This window comes from Labrus mixtus, chromosome 20 (assembly GCF_963584025.1).
Source record: "Labrus mixtus chromosome 20, fLabMix1.1, whole genome shotgun sequence".
Classification (NCBI taxonomy): Eukaryota; Metazoa; Chordata; class Actinopteri; order Labriformes; family Labridae; genus Labrus; species Labrus mixtus.
Window position 1 is genome coordinate 5594817 of NC_083631.1, and position 23559 is coordinate 5618375.

General features: G+C 40.6%; 2 protein-coding genes across 2 annotated transcripts; one reads left to right on the forward strand and one right to left on the reverse strand.

Moving 5' to 3' along the window:
* Positions 1–10957: 10957 nt before the first annotated feature.
* On the forward strand, positions 10958–14186 carry LOC132954156 (lipid droplet assembly factor 1-A-like). Its single transcript, XM_061026638.1, has 5 exons — positions 10958–11092; positions 11319–11451; positions 11595–11763; positions 11859–12004; positions 12663–14186. The coding sequence occupies exons 2-5, from the start codon at positions 11338–11340 to the stop codon at positions 12717–12719; spliced, it is 486 nt and encodes a 161-aa protein (XP_060882621.1). The 5' UTR covers positions 10958–11092; positions 11319–11337; the 3' UTR covers positions 12720–14186.
* Positions 14187–15641: 1455 nt separating this feature from the next.
* Positions 15642–23034, reverse strand: LOC132953864 (ER lumen protein-retaining receptor 2-like). Its single transcript, XM_061026214.1, has 5 exons — positions 22774–23034; positions 20530–20630; positions 20266–20424; positions 19856–20108; positions 15642–17055 (listed from the first exon to the last, which is right to left on the reverse strand). The coding sequence occupies exons 1-5, from the start codon at positions 22862–22864 to the stop codon at positions 17021–17023; spliced, it is 639 nt and encodes a 212-aa protein (XP_060882197.1). The 5' UTR covers positions 22865–23034; the 3' UTR covers positions 15642–17020.
* Positions 23035–23559: the final 525 nt, after the last annotated feature.

Sequence of the window (23559 nt, forward strand, 5' to 3'; positions counted from 1 at the left end):
GAAGTACCACCTAAAATATCAAAATACTCAACATATGTATGAAATAAATTGACAAAGTGAAAACTAATGATGCCGTCTAAATGATACATTCATTTAAGTTAGTTTTGTAAACACATAATACAGTTTCAGTAAGTTTTTTTTACATTTTTTGGAAAGCCTTGTTTTTTTTATTTTAGATAGCAAAAACATTTTTGGACGATTAAGACGATTATTTCGTTAGTTTTGAATGATAATTTACCTCTCCTACAAGGCGTGTAATGTTTCCTCCAATGCAAAGGTACCATGCAAGGCAACATCTGACGCAAGACAACACCTCACTGACAATCTAGAGGGATCTTCATCACTGTAGTTTTAAAGGGCACTTTTTTTACGCTTTTTCTCTAACATGAGGCATCCAAAAGAGAACATTTGTGTGTGTGTGTGTGTGTGTGTGTGTGTGTGTGTGTGTGTGTGTGTGTGTGTGTGTGTGTGCGTGTGCATGTGTGTGTGTGTCAAACTAAAGTCAAAACAGCAGCGATGATTCAGCCGACACTTTGTCCCTGTCATCATCAGGATAAGTGAGAAACCAGTGAGTGAACTTGAGAACAAACACACAAGAGTCTTCTTGGAGTTAAAGCAACACATGTGTGTCATCCTTTTCAAACGCCCCATGGTGACATCCACAGGCACAGCCAGCCAATCAGCACCCTGCTCATATTCACAGTCTACCAATCCTCAGAGCTCATGACAAGCCAGTTAACACCTCTCACTTTTTCACACACACACACACACACACACACACACACACACACACACACACACAAAGAAAATCTCCTGCCAAATATGGCTGACTGTTAAGTGACATATCCCTACATAAGTCACTGCAGCTGAACAAAAGCTTCACTGTGTCTGTTAGCAACGACCTGCATCTGTCCCCTTGCAGTAAATCATCAAAACCACATTGTATATGCTGAGGTCACGGGGCTTTTCAAGCACACTGTGAGATAAAGTAGGTCCATTTGATAAATGTTCTGTCAGCCTGTAAACATCTCTCATGTGATGCTCGTGCAGCAGGCGGGGAGAGTCAGAGAAAATGAGAGGATGAAGACAGAAAGATGGACAGACACTGGAAAAAAAAGGAATGTGTGTGTCTTCTTCGCTTGTGTGTTTGTGTGCACTGCCGAGTGTGAGGCTGCAGTGATAAAGATGGATGAGCCTGTCTGCTGCTGCTGCTGCTGCTGTGATTGTGCTGCTGCAGATTGGAAGTATGCGTGTGTGTGTGTATGTGTGTGTGTGTGTGTGTGTGTGTGTGTGTGTACATGCAATGATTAATTATTTATTACCTGAGGCTGGTGTGTACATTTTGGAGTCAGAGGAAAACTGAAAAAAAGTAAGAGTAAAAAAAAGAGGTGAGAAAAACATTACATCCCCTGAGCGTCACTGCAAGAACCTTTCTAAATCTATAAGTCTGTCAATATCTGAAGCAGGGACTATAAATCATGCAATGTAAAGAAACAAGTCTGCAGATTTGTACTGCATCTCAAAACTAAAACAGGTTAGACTCTGATAGTTGCTGGTCAATTATGCACAAATCAGTGGATGTATTTTATTTCTTTACAACTTTGTACATTCATACTGACTCAGCAACATCATAATATTTGTGTCCTAGTCCATGAGAAACAGCAGGAGCTCCACATACACACACACACACACACACACACACACACACACACACACACAGGGCTGTTTTTCCCTGCTGATCCCTTTGTAAGGCTTCTGTTACTTCCTCCGATGGTGGAAAAAAGGTGAGATTGCTTCATCCCCCCATTACGCCTCTGTGACATTCACAATGAAAGTGAAAAGTCACAGGGACGTAAATATTGCGCCTAGAACTGGTAGTCTGAATAGGGCTTTTATCTTTAATCAAATGTGTATAATGTGTATAAATGATCTACAAATTCCAAAGCCACAAGGCTCTTAATGAGGGGATGTCAAATTTTACAGGACAGAATTAATGATGTCTGAATTCCTTTTAGCTGCTTCTGTTTTTTGGAATGTAGTCATTGTATGTATGTAAATCACAGTGTTAGGGGAAAGGTGCTGGGAAAGTGGTACCACAGTACCTGTGTGAGGCAGGGCTGGCAATGACAGAGCACAGGGAGAGAACATCTGGGGGGGTAGCTGCATGAAGGGACCATGAAGGTTAACAAAAAGGTAAACCATTTTAAATGATAACACACCCGTTTATTTCCTAATTATTGGCTGCATGAAGCAGATAATATTACAGTGGTAAGTCAGCTGTTAGGATACAGTCTGGGAAGCACACCAGCACTATTTCTTATCAGTTAAATAACAGTGTTGTTGCTCATATGAGCTACAGTTGACTTGTTGCTTTCCCTGTCCCCTTGTATATATGTATACCGCTATCAGCCCCGTGTTAACGTGATGCCAGAAGAGTTCATGCTCACTCCTACAAACTCCCACACCTGCTTCACCTGGAAGTTTTGTTCGACTCCATCTAGAGCTAAGAGTTACAGCTGAAGCCCAAATGCTGCCTGAGACCAACAAACTCTCTCCAAACTTCTGCTCTCCCTGATTCACTTAGTTAATCAATGCAAACAAATCTAACAAATGCAACCAACATTCATGCCCTCAGTTATTTAAAGTGACTGTTCACTGTCCAATACACATGCAGGAGAGGTTTCTTCCGCACTTGGGATCATTGCAACCGATATAAAGTCAATCTTTACAACACACTGGCCTCAGGGTGAAAATATGAGTGATCTGTTTTGTGTGCTGTTGAGAATGTGTGGTGCTGAAATATTGGACTACATTGTATTTCACACAGGTGTTACAGCCTACAATTCTACAATTCTACAATTCACTTAGCAGACTCTTTTATCCAAAGCGACATACATCAGAGAGTAAGTACAACACAAGCAAGGATCTAGAAAAAAGGGAACAATGTCAGTAAGAGCAAACGATCAGCTTTGAGTCTGATTGGACGCACAGGTGCTGACAGGAAGTGACCAGAGGCAAAGCACAACATTGAGGGCAGTTCTTGAGAGCTCTAATCAGTATAGAAACCATCTTATAAGTCGTAGTTATCAAACAAAAGCAATTGTGACAACCATCATCATCATCAATGAGCCTGCTGGTGTTCTTGATGTTTCTTCATTAAATGCTTATAGCAGGGTGGTTATATTGCATCGCATTATGTTGTTCAGTTGTGCTGTATCTGTCTGTGATGTCTAGGCTCATTAGAGAATACAACTCGTCATCACTGTGTGCAATAACTGGTATCATCTTTAATAGGGGGGCGGCAGTACTTTGTCTCACCATGTAACTGTTCAGGTTCAGGTCCTTCGTATGGAAAAATGAGCTCAAATGGATTTCCAAACAAGCCCGAGTGTGCACGGATCATTGACTCGTACACCTGAAGTCATCGATAACAATTTAAACTACTGTCACAACTCTTTCACATCTGAACCTCTGTCTGCCTGAGACTGCAGGTGGTGGAAAATGTCACCTTTGGAGTGACAAAATGATACTCTTGTGTTGATGTACAAAGCATCTTCAGTACTTGTTTCCAAAATCCTTTTGGTACAAAACATTTTGCTGTTCGGGGTTACATTGTTCAATGTTTAATCATCATTGCTGGAGGCGATCTCAAAGTTTCCAAAGGTATGAAACATTTGTACTTGACAGACGGATACAGCTTTAATAAAACATTGAGTCTGGGTTTTGTGCTTGAACGCATTGAACTCAAAGTAATCATAATACACCTCCAATAAATAAAGAATTCAGCGTGACATATTGCCAATCAGTGACAATAAAGCAGTTGTTCTGCCTTGATGTTGTAAACAAAGCAGTTAATTGCTGATGTTACTTGAGATGTACTGAGGTATGAACATGTCTCATGTTTTGTTTCCGCTTATTTTAGACAACAAAACCTGCTGAGCTCCTCTCCTGACAATCACATGCAGGCTTCATGTAGCACTTGTGCTTTTTTATTCTGTGATAGAGAGGGATGATGAATCCATGCTAATCCCCCCCTTTCATCACACCTCCTCCTTCTCCCGAGCTGCCTCGTCTGTGGCTGTGAATACCTGCCTGTTTAATGTATTACCTGCCGTGCGACCCCCTCTGCTTTCATCCAGCTAAGCACACCGCCGCCGCCTTGATGTTTGGAGGAGCGCTTTATTCACGTTGGCTGGAGCATCAAAAAATAATCTGCAAGTCCAAACAACCACAGACAAAAAAAAAACGGGTTACCTGTGAAGTTGTAGTGTTTTTTCACAGTGCAATTGTGTTTGTGATAAATGTTTGCATCATAAAAGATTTGTCAGGTGAACGCTCAATGAAACCAGAGGCTTTGGGGCACTGCAATAAAACCCAACACAATCAGTACGATGGATTGAAAGCACAAAACACACTCAAATAAAATGATATGACCAAAACCAAAATCAACCTTTCCTTGACTTCTGCAGGGACACTTTTGTGAGATGAAGGGAAATACAAAAGGATGAAGATACACAGATTTAATGAGACAAAAAAAGACTCCTCCTGCAGCCTCATGTTGCCCCCTCAGTTCATCTTCTCTTTTCACTACTCTTCCTCGAGGTCAAATTCACACAAAGGTGCAGCAAATAATGGATGAGGGTGTATTACTCCACCATCACCTTTCTTTAATAATGACCTCTCCAACCTCTCCTCCTCCTCCTTATTTTTTATTTGAATAAAAGCCATCCTGCTCCTTAATCAGCCCCCAAATGTTGTATAATACAAGAGGAAACGCGGCAATGAGAATCAATCACAAAACTGTAGCTGAGTATGAAAATTGTCAAACAGTAAACCCATTGACACAGGTTTTCAACATTTCCACACGACTTCGTTATTCAGCAGCGCCTCGTAGATTTGGCATTTAATTAATGTATGGTTTGTTTTCTGATTGACTACAGCAGAAGTGTTGATTCGTTATGACTGAACACTGATTAAACACACCAATTATACTGCAGATTTAATCACTGCTCATAATTTGGAAGTTGATAAAGCAAACCTGATGTTGGTTGTATCAACAGAGACGGAAAATGTGCCGACAGAAGCGAATAGCGACATCTGACTCCTAAAACTGGATCTTGTTAGTGCAGTTTGAATTATTACTTAAAGGAATGATTAACCACAGTGGAAAATATATTACCTTAACAAGAAAGACAACAATGAATTCAAATGTAAGGTCTGAAACGAAATATGCAGCTAAGCTACGTTTGCAGCAGGTGCTTATTAAACGTAGCTTTGCATGTGGAATGGACACAAGGGTAAAAAGCTCACGCGGCTCATTCCCAACGTAACACAATCTACCTATCAGCAGCTTTTAGGGCCTGTGTTTTTGATACTGGATTGACAATATAGGAGCTCATCACATTTTTTTTCCTTCTAATTTTCCTAAAGACAAGAGACTGAAGCCCATTCCTGAAAGAATCAAAATCTTTTTTTTCTTAATTTTCCGACGGTAAAAATGTAAAATATCCCTTTTCTATATATTTTTTTATATTAATATAAGTAATACTTTTCAATCTTGAGGTCTCTTCTTAAGCTACTGATGTCGTACAAGAGAAGCCTGGAGATTGCACCCTCTGCTGGTTAAAAAGGAGTATTGCAATATATATTTTTCTCAAATCGATTGAACTTGTCCATATCTATTTAACAATATTGTTTCATCCTGCTTAGGGCTTCCGTATAAATCGTGTCTAATGCATAAAGCATTTCCCATGAAGTACAACTTATCCTTTTCTCTATGCAGTATCTCCCTGTATTCTCTATTCTTTTCATCGTTCTTCACACTCAAAGGTGTGTGAGTGAAGTGATGCTACTCCGGCTGTTAATGGGCTTCGAGACTTTTGACTTGCAGCTCTCACCCCATCCTCTGCAGTGCCCTTTATGACCCTCCAGGGAGCTCTCTTTGATCCTCACACACTCCCCAGTTGGAGGACAGGAACAGACAACGACCCCCTTCATCTAGCTTAACGACAACCACTGACAATGAGTAGTATCTCATTTGACACAGGACACAACTCCAAAGACATTTTGTTCTCCTGCAGTCCAGCTGTGGGCCGAACGCTCCTCTGCCACTTCAAAGTGAGGTGAACAAAACAGGGCTGGGAGAGTCGAAGAGACGGATAATGTGATGGAGATATGGTGGTATAGAGAGTGACAAGCTTAGACGAGCAAACAAAAGCACCAGGTTCCTCTTATTTTCTCATTAGACACAGCAGGCTAGTGGCTGCAGCTTGTCAGTAAAGGACAGACGTCTCTTACAAGCTCGTGGTATAACTCTGGAAGCAGCACAGGAGGTGGACATGCATCAGGTCACACTGCACCACAGGAGAAATCTGACTATTTTACACTCCTGCTCTGGCAGATTGAAATCACAGACAGCTCATCAATCACACTCAGGCTGCAGCGTGTGAAGTGAGGAGTTGGCATTTGTCCAGATATATCATACAGACAATTTGCTCGAATACATTCAGGGGCGCATCCAGAGGTCTAGCCAGCGGTGGCAGGGGCCCCCCTTGGAATCTGATCCTCCATCCATGGTGCTTATACCAAAAATCCTAAACCATGATTGGCTTGGGATTTGTGTTAAAATCAACTATTGGGGCTGTATTTCAACAGGCTGCTTGTGAAGTCACTGTGAGATAGATTTAACTGACACGGCAGAACCATCTATCTGTTGTTAGTAAATAGCGGGAGGAGCCGTGGTTATTCATGCTCAATCACTGATCGTGTACACCTTATGTGTGCACTTTAGCACTTGAAGTCCTCTAATACTGCAAATGGGCGACTAGCTCTTCAAAGGTATAGCTCTGGTAATGACCTTGACCTTCTCTGCTTTTACATCCAGAGTCGTTTTAAAGGAACAGGGATAGGTTAAGCAGGGATTAGTTGTTGGACACCTGTTTTCGTTTGCATGATTGGCACCTCGGGGGTTGAGGCTATTAAATGTTCATTAGCCTGTTTGACGTGTTTCCAATGACAACCTGCTGGGAAACCTGAAATGTCTCCACACCTCGTCATCTTGCTATATTACTCTTCTCCTTCTTCTTCTTCTTGGGTTTTGTTGCGTCAGCTTCTTCTCCTGTCTGTTATTCAATAGCAGTTGGCAAACAGTTACAAGCATTATCATCAAATCGATGGGGGGGGGGACACTGCCATAGACTACACATACTGTTATGCCCCTACTGCATATGGAAAGAAATTCAACTTCTCTAAGGGGAAGAACACTACTCGGACATCAAAACTTCTAGCTAAAATACACATATCTTCACTTTAAGTTATCTTTCAACCATCTTCAGTTGCTTATTAATGGACACACTTTGAATCTATAACCATTGTCAGATCCTCGACAGTTGGACAAATTACAACCATGTCAGTACTACATAATTACAGGGTTTTCACTTCCCACCTTGGGTTGAATGCAAGAATAAAATGGCCTTTGTGTAGATGGCCCTTGTGTGAGCTCAATCTGCACTCTCACGCAGCTCAGTCCTCTGTGACTCCTCCAGCTTTGGTTCACTGAGTTCATTTTGTTTAGCAGTCTGTGAGGTGGACGAAGTCGCTCCTCCTGTACTCGATACAACAGAGTGTGATTAATAAGTATGGCCTGCAGCTATAGAGGGTCCAAATAAGTTGTCATCTCTGGTCCCTGGGATGTCGCTCTCTCGTAGTTTAGAAGTGCTCACACTGCCATTTCCCCGGCAAAGTAATGTGCCCGTGTTCTTTTTTTTAATGCAATCCAAAACTCAAGGGGATAAACCTCATTTGTGTGTGTCGATGGCGAGGCCTGCAACTCCTGCCTCTGATTGAAGAAGTAATCAGAGATAGTGGGAAAGTTCAGTCATTTAATAGTCTGAGCAGTCGGCTGGCTGTAAACCGTCTAATGGCAGCAGAGAGCAGAAAGGGAGACACTGCAGTCATTATTTTTTAAGGAGCTGTTTCAGTGTGACAGCTGGGAAGGAAACCAGGAACCCCTCTCCTCGGGACGTCTGGGGGAAATACTGTTGTGATTTCCCTCATAAACAACTAGTCTGAGGCAGCAGTTCAACAAGTTTAAGAGGGTTTGTATACTCTTTACCAACACTGTATATTACACCTGGGCAGGTGTCATGTTCCCTGATGTTTCAACACAAAAAGCGCAGCATGTTAAATATGAGTTAACTGTGTGGTTTCTTGAGGTTGTCTATGGAGCCCTGACTATGCTGATTGAATCCTCACACCAAACTAAGATCATAAGAGTCACCTGAGAGAAAATAAGAGAGAAACAGGGAGCTCCTTTTCACCTCCTAAAACATTTAATTCGATCAGACAGACAGATTGATCGATATGTTGTCGTTCTTACCTGCTGCCACTGGAGGGCGCTGATCACTCATGACTCCATGGATACCCTGCAGTCATCTATCTATGACATTTATTCAATACTACTTCAGTAAGTTTAAATATAAATAAGATGATGATGCAAATCAACTTTCAACTGATTGAGTTAATATATATATATGAAACGTAATGGTTTATTAGAAAACTCCAATGTGCTCTCTTTTAAAAAAAAAATGGTTTTTTTTTAAAAAGGTCCTTGGAGTTTTTGATTCAGCATTTAACATATCCCTATCCTACGAGAGTCTCGTACTTACCGTACTTCTCGTTGTTGTCCAGGAGGCTCTTACACTTTTTGATATCTGCTCATTAGTTTGAAGCTCGTTTGATTTATAAGTGAGCATAGCTCTAACCCAGGGGTGGGAAAACTTTTTGACTTGCGGGCCACAATGGGTTCTAAAATTTGACAGAGGGGCCGGGCCAGGAACAGATGGATGGAGTGTTTGTGTGAACTAATATAAATGACATGTAAAAGCCATTACATGAAAGGATTTGGCCTTTAACAGGTAGCAAAGCATGAATATGCAAGGCTCATTGTACAGATTGATTTCCAAATGCATTCATTTAATTACACTCATTCATGTGTGAAAATATGTCCACAGCAAATGCAAAGTCACAAAGCCAGTTCTTGTGGTTTAGCTCAGGAAATTCGTCGATTTCCCCATTTCCTCCAAAAATGCGCTGATCTCCTCTTTCAGCTCCCACACTCGTTGAAACACTTTGCCCAAACTTAACCAGCGGACACCAGAGTGGTACAGTAAGTCCTGATGATCCGCATCAGTTTCCTCCAGGAACATAATAAACTGACGATGCTGAAGTCCCCTTGCTCCTATAAAGTTAACAAGTTTTACAACTGGATTCACGACATGATTAAGCTGCAATACAGACTGACACAGAGATTCCTGATGGATGATGCAGTGAAGGAAAATAACATCCTGGTCAGGGTTTTCCTCTTTCACTTTATCCTGGATTCTTTTCAGCAGCCCAACATGTTTTCCAGTTAAATTTGGCGATCCATCCGTTGTGACATTGGCAAGTTTACTCCAAGGTAGCTTCATTCTCTGGATGACAGCAGACACCTGGTTATACAAGTCCTCTCCTCGCGTTTTTCCTTTCAGGGACTCCATGGTCAAAAACTCCTCCGTTATCTCAAAACTGTCATTAATCCCTCGGATAAAAATTAGGAGCTGAGCAGTGTCTTTCACATCATTACTTTCATCCAGCGCTAGTGAATATAACTTAAAGGACTCAGCCTTTTTGTTTAATTCTCTGGCTATATCTTCATCAATCAGTTCCACACAGCGAGTCACAGTCCTGCGTGATAAACTGATTTTTACAAACTGGCCTTGGCTCTCCGGACCTTTGCTGTCTCTATGATGCAGTCTTTTAAAAACTCGCCTTCGGAGAAAGGCTTGCTAGCCTTTGCTAATTTGAATGCCAGCAAAAAACTTGCCTTGGTAGTTGACTCTTGAATCGCAGTTTGTTGGTGAAAAAAATGTTGCTGAGTCTGTAAATTATCCTTCAACCTCACGAGGTTTAATTATAATAAAATTTAATTTAATAATAATATAATTTGGACAAGTTTGGCGGGCCGGATTAAAAAGCCCAACCCAAGACCAAACGGATTAAAAAGCCCAAGCCAAGCCATATACCTGTAAGTATATGGCCCGCGGGCCGTAGTTTGCCCATGCCTGTTCTAACCTGTATTAACAGAAAAGCATCGTGAGCCACACCTGATTGTCGTCACCTGTGTCATTGTCACACTCGTCTTATTACCCCTATTTAGTCTTTTGTGTTCCCTCCCTTCTGTGTCAGTTCACACGTCTTACCTCCCTGTGAGTTTAAGATCCTTGTGGCTCTTGTTTGTCTCCTGTCGGATTTTAAATTGAACTTTTGATGGTCTTTGATTAAGAACGAAGAAAAAGTCACATTTTGTTTTTGCCTTTCTTGTTGAATAAATCATTTTGATGAGTCTGCACTTGGGTCGAGTATCTTGTTAATCCCAAATTGTAGGAATTGTAGAAGTTTATTATAAAATAAATACTAAATAATATTCTGGAGGCCGATATGCAGAGGTGACAGAAAGGATGAACTCAGTAAACTGTAAAGTAAACTGGTAGGGAAAATATATAAGAAAATGATTACATGATAATAAACAGGAGTGCTGCCATGGGATTTTGGGACCCATAAAAATATATATTTTAAAATATTTATAAAGAAAATATTTTTTAAAAACTAATGTTTTTTTATATATTTGTAGGGCCCCTGTAAGTCCTGGGGTCTTAAAGCTCTCCTAGTGGGGTGCCGCTGGCCTCGTGGTTATTTCCTACACCTCATGTATAGAGGCTGTAGTCCTGGGCCGCCCGGGTTAAAACACGACCTGAGTCTCCTTTCCTGCATGTCATTCCCCTCAAAGCACAACATCCCCAAAAATAAATCTTAACAGTAGCCCTGCAGATCAATATTTATAACAGCAGATGGCAGCAACAACACCAACAGGCCTTTCTTTAGTCTCTGATCAGGAAGAGGAAGGGGGAGGAGGAAGACAAAGAAGAAGAGGTTGGGTCTTTAAAAAGGGTGTGTTGTTAGAGTTGGAGTGTCTTAGGCAACTTGAGGACACAGTTTCTCTCGCTGTGAGCTGCTCAGGATCAAACCAGACTCACGACATAAACAAACAAACAAGGTACGTACAAGTTGACCTGACTTTATTATTTGATTTAGAAATGTTTTTAAGTGATGTATTCAACAGCTCAGGTTCAATACAGCTTCTTAACTTGAAGTTTAGTCTCCTTTATCAGTCACTAAAGAACAATAAAGTCAGGGCCTCATCTTTGATTTCAAATAAAGGAATGCACCTTAAAGCTTTGAATCAAAATGCTGGATTAAGTTGAACTCATTGTGTGATCCAGCTGTTCTCGTGTTGATCAGATGTCTGAGGAGATGGAGCGCAAAAGCAGCAGCGGCTTCAGCAGTGGGTCTGAGCTTCAGCAGCTGTGGGGAAGTTGGTCCACCCAGTTCAACCAGCTTTACGAAGACCCCAGGGTAATTTCAATGCGAATGCCTGGGTGTGCCCCAAACATCTTTGTTGACATCAGGACAGATCAGAGTGGGACATTTTCTCTCCCCTGCTCAGGATCACATTATGTTTCTATCCGTCCAGTAATCTGTGTGTGTGTCTGCAACAGGTGATGAAGGTGATGAACACCAGGCTGGGGCTGTACCTCAGCAGTCACCCTATGTTGGCTCTGACAGCGCTGCTCTTCAGCTCCCTGGCTGCACTACCTGTTGGACTATTCCTCACTTTTGCTGCTGTGACCGTTGTGATGTCAGCTGTAGGTTTTGTTTTCATTGAAGGTAAGTGTGAATCTGTCGTTTCTGACTGAAATCTTTCTCTTTTTTTAAGTAGTCTTAACTCAAACTATAACCGTGCTGTTTTCTGTGTCTGTCAGTGTTCCTGCTGTGTGTAGCCGGGTTGACTCTAGTGAGCGTGCTCATCGGCATCGCCCTCTTCTCTGCTGTGGCTTCATTCGTCACCTATGTGCTTTATTTCACCTCCTCCAACATCCTCAACCGCTACTACCCCCATCTCAGGAAGGTAATGTCCTGTAGACTCAGCATGCTCGCTTCATTCAGAGTGGAAACATATATTATATTAAGCATATGGGACTTCTAGTGTTGTTGCCTTGGTATCAACCTCTATCAAAAGCTGTGTTGCTTTGATATTACCTAAGTGAAGGACAGAACCAGAGTGACTGCATTTAGTGTTTTTACACCCATTCTGTGAGCACTTAAAGCTCTCCCGCCTGGAATCATATGAGGCCATTAAAGAGGTTATATTGTAAGTAATGGAAAAGTACTTAAAGGTAAAAGTAATTGGAAGAAGCATATGAGTTTACAAGGATGTATTTATGTTTATGAATGTTTGAGTAAAAGTATTCAGGTGTATATCTTGTTGTGGTTTTGCTTGCATTACTGCAGGGCGACCCCTGGAAAAGAGACCTTGGTGTCAGTGGGGCCTCCCTGCTACGATAGAGGATGAATTAAAATTAATAGATCTATTTTTATCATTTAAGACTCCGTCTCACTTTTTAGTTCAATTTGGCTGTTATTGAAATGTCAGTGAAACAATGAAAAATCAGAGTTGAGCAGACCTCTTATTGAAAACGGAGATATATACCATGCACATATTTAAACTCAAATCTGTGACGTTGTTTCTAATCTCTCTTGTCTGATGTTTCTTCGACCACACTCAGGGTGACATGCAGGAGGAGCAGAGTGAAAGGGAGACCTTAGGACAGAAGGAGATGTAGAAGCTGCCGTTCTCCGACTCTCGTTTTTTTTTGGTCATCTTTTATGTGGAAAAGCTTGAAAATCTCTGAGTGAACTTGGGGCCTTAAATCAGCACTACTGAGGCTTGATGGATCCAGGATGGAGATGATATAGTATCTAAACGTACTGTATGGTGGCTTAAGTCTGGGATCTGCAGACTCAACTCTACATGTATGAACACAGGCACCCTGATGGTTACTAAGCCCTCTTTTATTACCAAATACTTTAAAGAAAGTATGATTTTAATATGTTTTAATTACAACCACAGCAAGAAAACAATCAAAGGCCTTCATAGACATGTTCGTCTTATCTGTATGTGTATGTATGTTTCTAATCTTCTATTTCAAGTAGAAGAGGAGAAGAGGAAATGATGTCATGCCCTTACAGAGTAGATAACAGTGATCAGTCTGCTGAAGTCTGAGCTGCATTCATACTGTAGACAAAAGTGTCCTGAATCTGTTTTTTTTTTTTTTTGCTCCCATGGGACTCAGATCTGATTTTTTTTTATGACAGTGTGACCAATACAAGTCATGGTGAATCTGATCTTTACAAATCTGATTAATGTGGATTCCTTCAGGAGTCTCATGAAGGCCACATTTAAAATTCTGTGTGAACAGCCAAATGATCAGAATCAGATCTGAGCAAAGAAAAAAAATCTGAATTGAGCATTAATGCTTGCAGTGTGAACGCAGCCTGTGTGTGCAGTCGGGTTGTCACGGTGGCTACTCACATTTTAAACTTTGATATCATGCTAATTAAAATCATACTATCTCGTAATAACTGTTCTGATTCCACGGGAACAAAAAATACAAGTCCAAGTCACCTAATGCTGGGTAACTTTCTTTACAGTGACTCCTTTAGTTAACTCCTTTACACACAGCTTGTAGGAGATTACTCACACATTTTTAATGGACTCATTCCTCTTCTATGCAACGACCTAATGAAATATATGTACCGAGCTTGTATCGTGTTAAACATATGCTGTTGAAACGTATCCAAATATTGAACACTTCTGACAACCTTACTGTGCAGATTTGTGATGCACACGCCTCAATGGCAACAATTGCACTACAAAATAGTTGTTCCATGTTTATGAATCTGTTACTGTAAAAGAGCAACTTGTTCATTTGTTTTCAGTGTTTGGAGGGTTACTTCTCAAATGACACTGATTCAAGATTTCTTGTTAAAAGTGTTAAAATGTATAAAATCATGTTTCTGTTTTTAGTGTCTCATCAAAAAAAAAAGTGAAAACCAAAAACATAAAACAAGCTTTTGATCAAAATGAAATACTTGCATGTTCCATCTCTGTGATCAGAAATATTAAGATTTTCAACATTTCTATGAATTCATGTTTTTAAGTAACAAACTGCAGTGACTTTTATGTTATCAGACTTTTTGCCTGATGGAGGTCTGATACTGACATGTTGCCAATAAATGTTTGAACATTAGTCTGTGTGCGGGAGTTTACCTTGAAGTACTCTAATGATTTCAAACCACTACGAGAACCGCTTCATCGATGAAATACGACCTGAGAACGACCCATGTGTGTCAGAGTTTCATGTGCACTTTGGTTTTAAATGGCTGTCAATAGACTTAATATGAATAAAATCACATTAACTGATCACCTCATTGTATTTATTATTGGTGGTCATTTCTCTGTATCTCTGACCGAGTGATGTTTTTCATAACAAAGAAGAAGCCCTTCCAAAAAATGTACGATAAGAGTTTTTATAGTGGACACTTGTGTTGTAGTCAAGACCACAGTAAACCAGACCAAGACATACCCGAGACCTGAGTGCTCCGAGACCGAGACAAGACCATAAATATCATTGAAAAATCCTCATCTTGTGAGCAGCAGGCGTGTCAGTCATTAAGACTGTAACCAGGGGGAAAAATCAAATTAGTTTTATGAACAAGTTAGTAATTGTTTTTAGAAAGGGGCATTTTCCCTTCTACTCACAGTAATGACATGGAAATATAACCAATCAGCGCTGGTCTTGACAGGTCTTTAAATATGCAATTAAATAATACAGCATCATGCACGGCCGTTCTCGGCTACTATACGTCACCAAAATGAACCTATTTTCTTAGTTGTAAAACATTTGCAGAAACGATGTTAAAAAAAGTTGCCACACATGCACAAAGCTCCTGAAAATTTCACAAAAAGCTGCATGTGTTAACCTAAAGCGCAGCTCTGTTTCACCACGACTTGACCCAGAGTTTTTCCTGCCAGCCCCCCTAGAGATATGTAGATCTGAGGTCAGCACATATACACAAATATTCAGGAAAATTCACCATGAGCAAGTAGGAGGGGCTTATGATGTTCATATCACACGACCTGTGTGATCTTCGTGGACTAATGAAGAAGTTTCATCCCCTTTATTGCTCACCAGCATGTTCTGCCCCACTCCATGGATTATACTGTGAAATTGTCCAAGTAGCATGTAGTTTGGATATAAAGGCAAAAAACTCTCCATATAAAGTCGGAGTCACTTTTTCAAGTCGGAGTCACTTTTTCTGCCATATTGGATTTCTGCGACGCCTCCCCCCTGAACCACAAGGAAAACTTAAAGCTGAGGGACATGTGTGAACAAGCAATCCAAAGGAAGGGGTCATCCCTAGGTTCCCTCATTAACATGAAATCCCCCTCCCCCTTAAAAACAAGACCCTATGTTCATCAGGCTCACATTCCCCATCATCAGGGCTGGCCCTTCTATCTGCTAATGCACATAACATGTTGTTGAACATAGACACGCCCCCTCAAGGAGTAGGGGGGATGTTGGAGAAGTTTCAGGAGTGCATGTGTGAAAAGGACATAAGCAGCATTTTTTAACCCATCCATTGTTCGTCTACTTGCTGAAGGTCCAACATGACTTAAATCAAAGAAGAGCAACACTGAAAAGTGATTCTCATAAAATCTTTAATGGAGGTGGTATCATGCAAAAAAAAGAAATATAGAAATTGAAATACTCCTTTAGGAATGACTAATTTGGAAAACAAATTGGAGTTGACACAAGGCCTTTAAAGTCAATAGAAATGCACCATCATCATCATCATCATCATCACCACACCTGCTTAATGTCAAACCGGTTTTCATTGTTCAAACTCGACATACAGTTAAACTTTGAAATGGCACCACTGGAGTGCAGGTGGGGATTCCCCCGTCCCGTCAAACACCTACACTCCTTCCTCACACTTCTCGTCCCCGTGTGTGAGAGACATGATCAGTCATTCATCATTATTGCTTAACTCCGACGTCACTGATTTCACCTGTAAGAAAACTCACTATTCACTGTTGGTTACGGAGGTGCAATACTAGAAACACAGCTCGTGCCTGGTCTACATCTGAAATGTGATGTAGCATAGTTTGAAGATTGTATGACATCTATATTAAAGCTGTAGAACAATTACTGCCTTTAAGTTGTTGTTTTTTTTACAAAGTAAGCTGAGCAAAAAAGATTTTAAAAAAAATAAACAAACACGTGAAATGTTTGACTCCAAGTAAGATGGCCACTATTTTAAAATACTGACATCTAAACCGTCAAGGTTGCTGGCAACTAAAGCATTTTATTAAATGTTTTTTCTTTTCTTTTTTTTTAAACCTACAAACCCTCTCATACGTTCTGCTTACAAATAGGCGTAGATATTTAGAGAAGATAAAATGTTCAGAGAGTTTACTAAATGGATAGTGAGGAGCTCGTGCTGTTGGCCTCTTGGGTACAGGGATTACAGTTAACTAAACCATTTAAAAATCATAAAGTAAAAAAAAGAAAAGGGGAGAAATATTGTGAGAAAGCGGACATAATCCTCATCAGGCACTCAGATACATTACTCTTTTTCTCACTTTGTAATAAGACTGTACATTTGTGCATTTCATTAACAAGCCAAACAAGGTGCGTCTCAGTCGACCCTATTTGTGACATTATAAAAAAAATAAAAAAAATAAAGCGTGTACACCTCACATGTAAAAAAAAAAAAAAAAGAAAAGAAAAAAAAAAAGAAGCCTTTCCTCCTATTTGAACAGCGATGAAAAGAAGTTTAAGGCAAGATGCTGAACACAGAAATCCAAAGGTTGACCCGGGATGATCTTTGTTCAGCTCTGGTGTTTGTTGGAATTTACCAGTTCGATCTGCAATCATCAAGTAGAAGAAGACTAGTGTTATTTCCCTCCCCCGATAGTTGTCTCTCTGTCTCAGGCATCTTTTGCTGTAGGTCACGAGATTCCATGAAGTCATCTCCACACCCCCTGAGTCTGCTGGGAGTCCTCGTCTCCTGTACGTCTTTACGCTGGCAGGCTCAGCTTCTTGCCTTTCAGCACTGAGGGAGAGATGACAAGGAGAGAAATTGATCATTTACAGCGACTTACTTTCATAGCTGCGAAATGCCAATTTCCTTTTACTGAGGGGCTTTGAAGGGAGTCTCAGTGATTTGGGTTTAGAAGTCGCCCCTTATCGTACATTAAAATGAAACAAGGAACTTTTCAGGAATACAGTGCACGTTTGATGCACGTTTATAGTTCCTCGTGTACATTCCAGTCTCCATTTGAACCACACAAAGAACTTTAAAGATGAGGTAAATGACACTTACATAGCTTAAATGATCACAGTGAGTAAAGGAGACGGCAGTGATTCCTGAAAACAGGTGTCAGTGTTTCCCCTAGGTTTACAGCTTTGGGGGGACACCGACACAAACACTTCTTCAATCTTGGTGTTTATGTGTTACTTTTAATGACAGATGTCCTTTTATATGGGAAAGGTATCCTGAAATGACTTCTTTCCCTGATTTCCGACTCTATCCACTATCCTATCTCTACAACAAAGGAACAAAAAGCCCAAAAAATAAAAAATCTTTGTTATTAACTTGACCTTCAAGGGGGGCAAACACTGGGGAAACACTGGGTGTTCTGCTGAGTTTAAGCTATTTTTTTCCTTCTTGACAACATCACTAAAGGAAGATTAGCCCTGATTTTTTGTATTTTTTTATCTCTGTCCTGCACATCTTTAGTTTTCTAGCTTTCTAAATAAACCTACAAAACATCAAACATATTAAAAAATGCTCCTTCCTCCTCTGAATATTGATACTACTTTATGTATTTATATCTTTATGTATGTTTCTGAACTGGGGCAAAGACAAAACGTATATAAAAGTATATATTTTTGCTATAAGGCTGCATTTGTTTTGATGTATAAGCTGTATAGATCTGCCTCTAATAGACATGTTCCTTTTTCAAACGGATCCCTACGGCGCTCCTCCTGCAGACTGTTTCTGGGAACTCCACATGTTTGAGAAAGATGCTGTGGAGAACTGCATTTCCCTGTCTTTTCGAGAATAACCTCTGCAGACTCTCTCAAAGAGGAAGTTAAGTTAGACATGCAGAAAAGGTTCCTGCGTTCCTACAGGTATGAACTACTGTATTATTTAAAATGTTAGAACAAAGAACGACTCAAAAAGATATATGTTCTAGTATCAGCTGTAATTAATGCACAGATGGTTGTTTTTCTTCTTCTCTGTTGTTTCATAACAAAACGTGCTCCTACAGGTGAGTAAGAAGCGAAGGTTTCAGCAGCACCATGACGTTAATGAAGAGTGTATTATTAGAGAAGCAAAGACCTGACTGTCTTGAATTCACACACAAGCCTTTTTTTTGTTCTAATGTAACTGTACGGAAGAGGATACGATCTAAACCACAGTCCTTCTTTTACAAGAAAAAAGGATTTTGAAGTTCAGCCGATGCTAATACAACGTTAGCCAGATCAAGTGCGTATTTCAAACTTTACCGTCATCCTCGCACAAAATCTCCTTTGTGTGTCCAGCAAAAAGCATGTTTCCTCCCTGTGTCACTATGGAGCGTCATTATTAGTTAAATATAAAGGGAGGCTTGTACTTCAATGACTGTGACTGTGGATGAAAACCATGTTTCTGTATCTAAGAATGCTACACACTCTGATTAGCTGCAGCTGGACTTTAGAAAGCGGTTTTGCCTGGAAAAAGGATCGTTACGTCAAAGTTACACTAAGAATCGATGGCCTCAGGCCCAACGTGGATACTAAGAATGATTAAACCAGTCAATGACGCTTTGAAAAGACGTATAGACATGTGAGCGTTGCATTAAGATAAACTTGAGGAGCATGAAAAGGCTCTTCACATGTTTGACTGTGGCTGTTTGAGGAAAAACTTTATTGATTCAAAAAAGTGAAAACCCAAAGTGGTCAAAAAAGTCAGAGCTCAAACGACAACTTTTACAAAAACTACAAAGACGGTGACCACTGATGACCACACAAATAAACCATGTAAAAAGCCCCTACCTCTTTAGAGTTAGCGTGTTGATGGCATTCAGAAAAAAGTTTGTATTTATTAATCTAAGCCACAGGTGTATGTAGTTATTGGGCTTTAAATTTCACATTAAAAAAACATTGTTTAACTGATATGTAGTGCCAAACAGTTTAAACTGATGAGGCTGTTGAGTTTTTTTATTATTATCATCAAAGTCACAAAGATATGCTCAAATCGTTGCTAATAACTGACCGATTTGAAATAGAAATAACATTTGACTTCCAGAGAAGACAACCCTTATAAGTGTTTCTTGGCCCAACATACAATAACTCCTGTTTTTTTTACTTTGTCTAAGGACGGTCCTCAAACAAGCCCACTCAAGTTTCTTACCTGTCCTGCACAAGTTTCCTTGTTTTGTTTTTTCCCAATATGTACTATCAAAAAATGCTATCAAAGCTACCGACCCAGGGGGCGCCAATAGCCCAGCGGTCATGACTCGTACGGAGGCAGTAGTCCTCAGCGCAGCAGTCGTGGGTTCAAATCCGACCGTGGCCCACCCACTCTCTACTCCCAACATTTCCTGTCTCTCATCAGCTGTCAAATGTAATCAAGGCAAAAAGACCCACAAATATAATTTAAAAAAGAAATGCTGCCGACACAGCTCGAGCACATAGATGTCCCTTTATGATCATATTTTAACAAAAGTAAAAAAAGTTATAAATTCAAAGAATTAATAAACTAAAATTAAAGTAGATACGTCTGACTGCTGCTTCCTGATAAGTGAGCTCTTTTTTCTGTTTAATTGGGTTCTTGTAATAACGGATGATACCAAAAGGAGACCCACCTTTGGTGACATAAAGGTAGAAGAAGTCACAGTAGAGGACTGTCTGGACCACACCGGCCACAATGGCGATCATGTCAAAGAAGCCCTCAAAGTAGAAACGCCAGATCCAGTTGAAGAGATAGAGGGTCCGGTACATGCCCAGGCAGAACAGGTAGTGGGTGGTGATCGTCTCTGCCTCGCCGGTCTTACTGATCATGAAAAGCTGAGGGAGGATCGCAACCGACTCCAGGTAGATGGAGAACGTCCACAGGATCTGATGACGGATTAGAGATGATTGGCAGTGATTTAAAAGATGAAGTTACTTTTGTTCATTCGAAAGTAATATACATGATATTTACACTGTATGGCGTTCAGCTCTTTATCAATGACTTATTTCTCAGGTTTGCAACAACACAGGAGGTTAAACTCACCTCCAGGAAAGAAAAGTCGTGGTTGATCAGAACAGCAAGACCCCCGACAGGAACCACCAGGAACTCCACCCTGAAGCTGTCATGGTTGCCGTCATAGGTGGCCCTGAACTTGACATAGATCAGGTAGACTGTGGCGTACGCACAGCCGATGTAGATCACCTGGGGAAGAGAATGGAAACACTCTGTACTGAAGGAACTGTGGAGGAATGCAAGACCTGGACCAGGAGGCTAATGGTCTGAACTGGGACAGGACGGATGTCTTACCTTCATGCATGTGTTATAGAGGGAGATGAAGGAGCTCAGCAGATCCAAGTAGCGTGTGGTGAACACTATGGCAAACAGGATCTGGCTCTTTCCAGAGATACCTTGGACAGAAATAACAAATTCACCCATTTAGTTTGGTGTGCCAAAGTCTCCAGCTAGTTCACAGAAGCTTTGTAGAGTAGTGCTGACAAATCATGAATTTGATTTTCCTTATTGAACAGTGACCTCTACTGGTAACTGGATGACTTTTTTATTTAAAAAAAAAAGAAAAGATCAGCCACCTCATAGGCCAACACATAATATAACTTTATTCCTTTTCATTTTTTTAATAACAGATAAAAATAGTAACATTTTAAAACATTACATAAAGTGTGAGCATATTTCTCTTACCTTAGCAATGCCTAAACTTTACACTCTTAAGTTCTGAATGTGTCTGAGATGCTCTCAATTGGGTGGAACAAACATGTTTTTTTGTGCCCTCAGTCCTAAAACATTTGCAGGTGAAGTTAATTGGAAACTTTTAACTGCCAATAGGAGGGAGTCGATTACATATATGAAAGCATGGGATCCTCTCCAAAATGCACCCCTGATTGTTTATCCCCTTATTTATGCTCAGGTGGGCTTCAGGCCCCCATGGTTCATCATAGGATAAGCAGGCTTCCACCTCTCTGCTGTTCTATCTCTTCCCTTCCTGTAATGTGAAAGATGTGTAAAGTACACTCTGCCCTCTTCTCTGATGATTCATACACACCTTCAGTTAATTAATATTGTCATTATATTTCTCTGTTGTGTATTTCGTTAGTGTTATTTCTGCGGATTGTGTGTCTATTGGGTGTCCTAGAAATAAAATCTCTCCCGTGTTGCACTTTGCGCGATTGTCCTTTATATCCCATTAGAGCAGTGATTCCCAAAGTGGGGCGCAGGACCCCTGGGAGGGCCTGGAGTTATGACAGGGGGGGGGAGAGAGAGGCTTAACAAAAACAATGCACATCGTTTTTCACTGCTAGCAAAACATGGCACATTTTGTTAAAGGGGCTTCCAGGTGACCGTAAGGCTGAAAATGAATCTACACCAGAGAGTTTACAAATGTGTTTCACGTTATGGTATCAGTTATTACTTTCTCTTTAAAATGAGTTTGTTAGTTTTTTGTTGTTGTCACACTGAAGTTGATATTCTGTCATTTGCAGCCAAAGTTTGAGATGCATTCTAAATATAAAGGCATTTCTTGCCAAGAGGGTGACTAAAGCTGACCGAGTGTTTAGTGTATGCAGATATGTCGCTGTGGAAGGTGAAAGGTGGGGGTGGGGGTGGGGGGGCTTATGATATTTTCATGTCAAAGGGGGGCCCAGCAGAAAGTGTTTGATTGAAAGGGGTTGAATTAATCATTTCCAGGTCCATAAATGTAACTTTACAATGTTAATCCTAACATGTAGAACCAAAGAGAAGTAAATAACAAAAACTCGAGCATGTAGACATAAGTAACACAAACAAGAGAGCCAATTCTCCTCACAACAAAGTATGTTCCTGCACTGTGCATCCACAAATCACTGTTATCTGCGTGTTTCAATGTTTACTATATACACGTCAGATTCGTGGGAGAGTCAGAAAACAAACGTGGCAGGAAATTGCACCTCAACTGTTTAGTCATGTATGTATTATAAAGTTTTTTAGAGCAGATTAGTAGCTTCCGTAGCGCCCTCTAGACCGCCACGTCACATGTCAGACCAGAGAAGTCGAGCACCGACCCACAAATTAACCGAGGGAAACCAAACAAATCGGTGCAACTGGAAATAAAACACCATAAACAAATGAGCTGCAGCTTTATACTCAGTCATGCATTAAATAGGCAACCAACATACTAAGTCAACCATCCCACAGCGTTTGGTTTAGTTAACTATGTGCTGAAATCATTTAAACATGTGCGCATATGTGAGCATTATTATTTCACATTTCGTTATTAAACTTACTATATATTTCCAGTTAGCAGATGACTTCGACTCAATATGACTGCAGCTTCTGGATCCTATCGGTAGTTAGCACATTCAATGCTAACGCTGTTAGCCATTGGCTCAAATGAATGAGTGTGGACCGTAAGCATGTAGCCCGCTATGCTAACGTTAGCTAGCTACAGGAGACACCGATAAAAAGACACAACTTTAGAGGTCAACAATGACTAAGTTCTCCGGTAACGTTAACAAAATAGCAGTGTAGCTTCTGTTATACTAAAATATACCAGTGGCTCACCTGCACATGACCTGCTCTTCCATATTTTGAGCAGCAGGATGATGATAGCAGCCAGATGAGAGAGGTCTCCTGTCAGTCTGAACACGTTCATTGTTGAAGGATTCACAGACGCAGAGAGGAAGATCACGCAGCTGTCACCTTTTCCCCTTTGAAGATTCACACTTAATGCTTTCTTGTGTCAATGCTTTCTCCTCCTGGACTCAGTCGCTAACCGGGCTGCGGGATTCACACGGTTGAAAATATGGCGAGAGTGCAGGTCGACGTGGAAGGGGGCGTGAAAAAACACAAAGCGGGGTTCTGATTGGACCAGAAACCTGACCGTCAGCACCAAATGAACCCGCCCACAGAGCCCTGCATGGTGGAGGTAGGACATTACTCTGGGTGGGGACCACTACCTAGAAGAAAATGACAAAGCTGTTTGTTTCTGTGTTTAAATAAAAGGTAGATATCATGACTCCAACGTCCAACTGAGATTTAATGAAAGGTAACAGTGCACGTGCATTAACCCTTTAACATCTAAACCTCATACAGGATTTCTTAAATTTGTAATAACTGGCAGTGCTTTTTTTACATTATGGATATTATGAGTTTGTAATAAGAGATTAAAAACTCAAAGAGATAGCTTTAACATATCATTTTGGATGCATTAACACATTAAATGTGGAAGCTGTACAAGACAGTAGGGCTGCTCGATAATGGCGAAAAATCAAATTCAGGTTTTATTTCATTGATATTGTGATCATGATTCTTAAACATGATTACTCAGTGATTTTTGCAACATCAGGA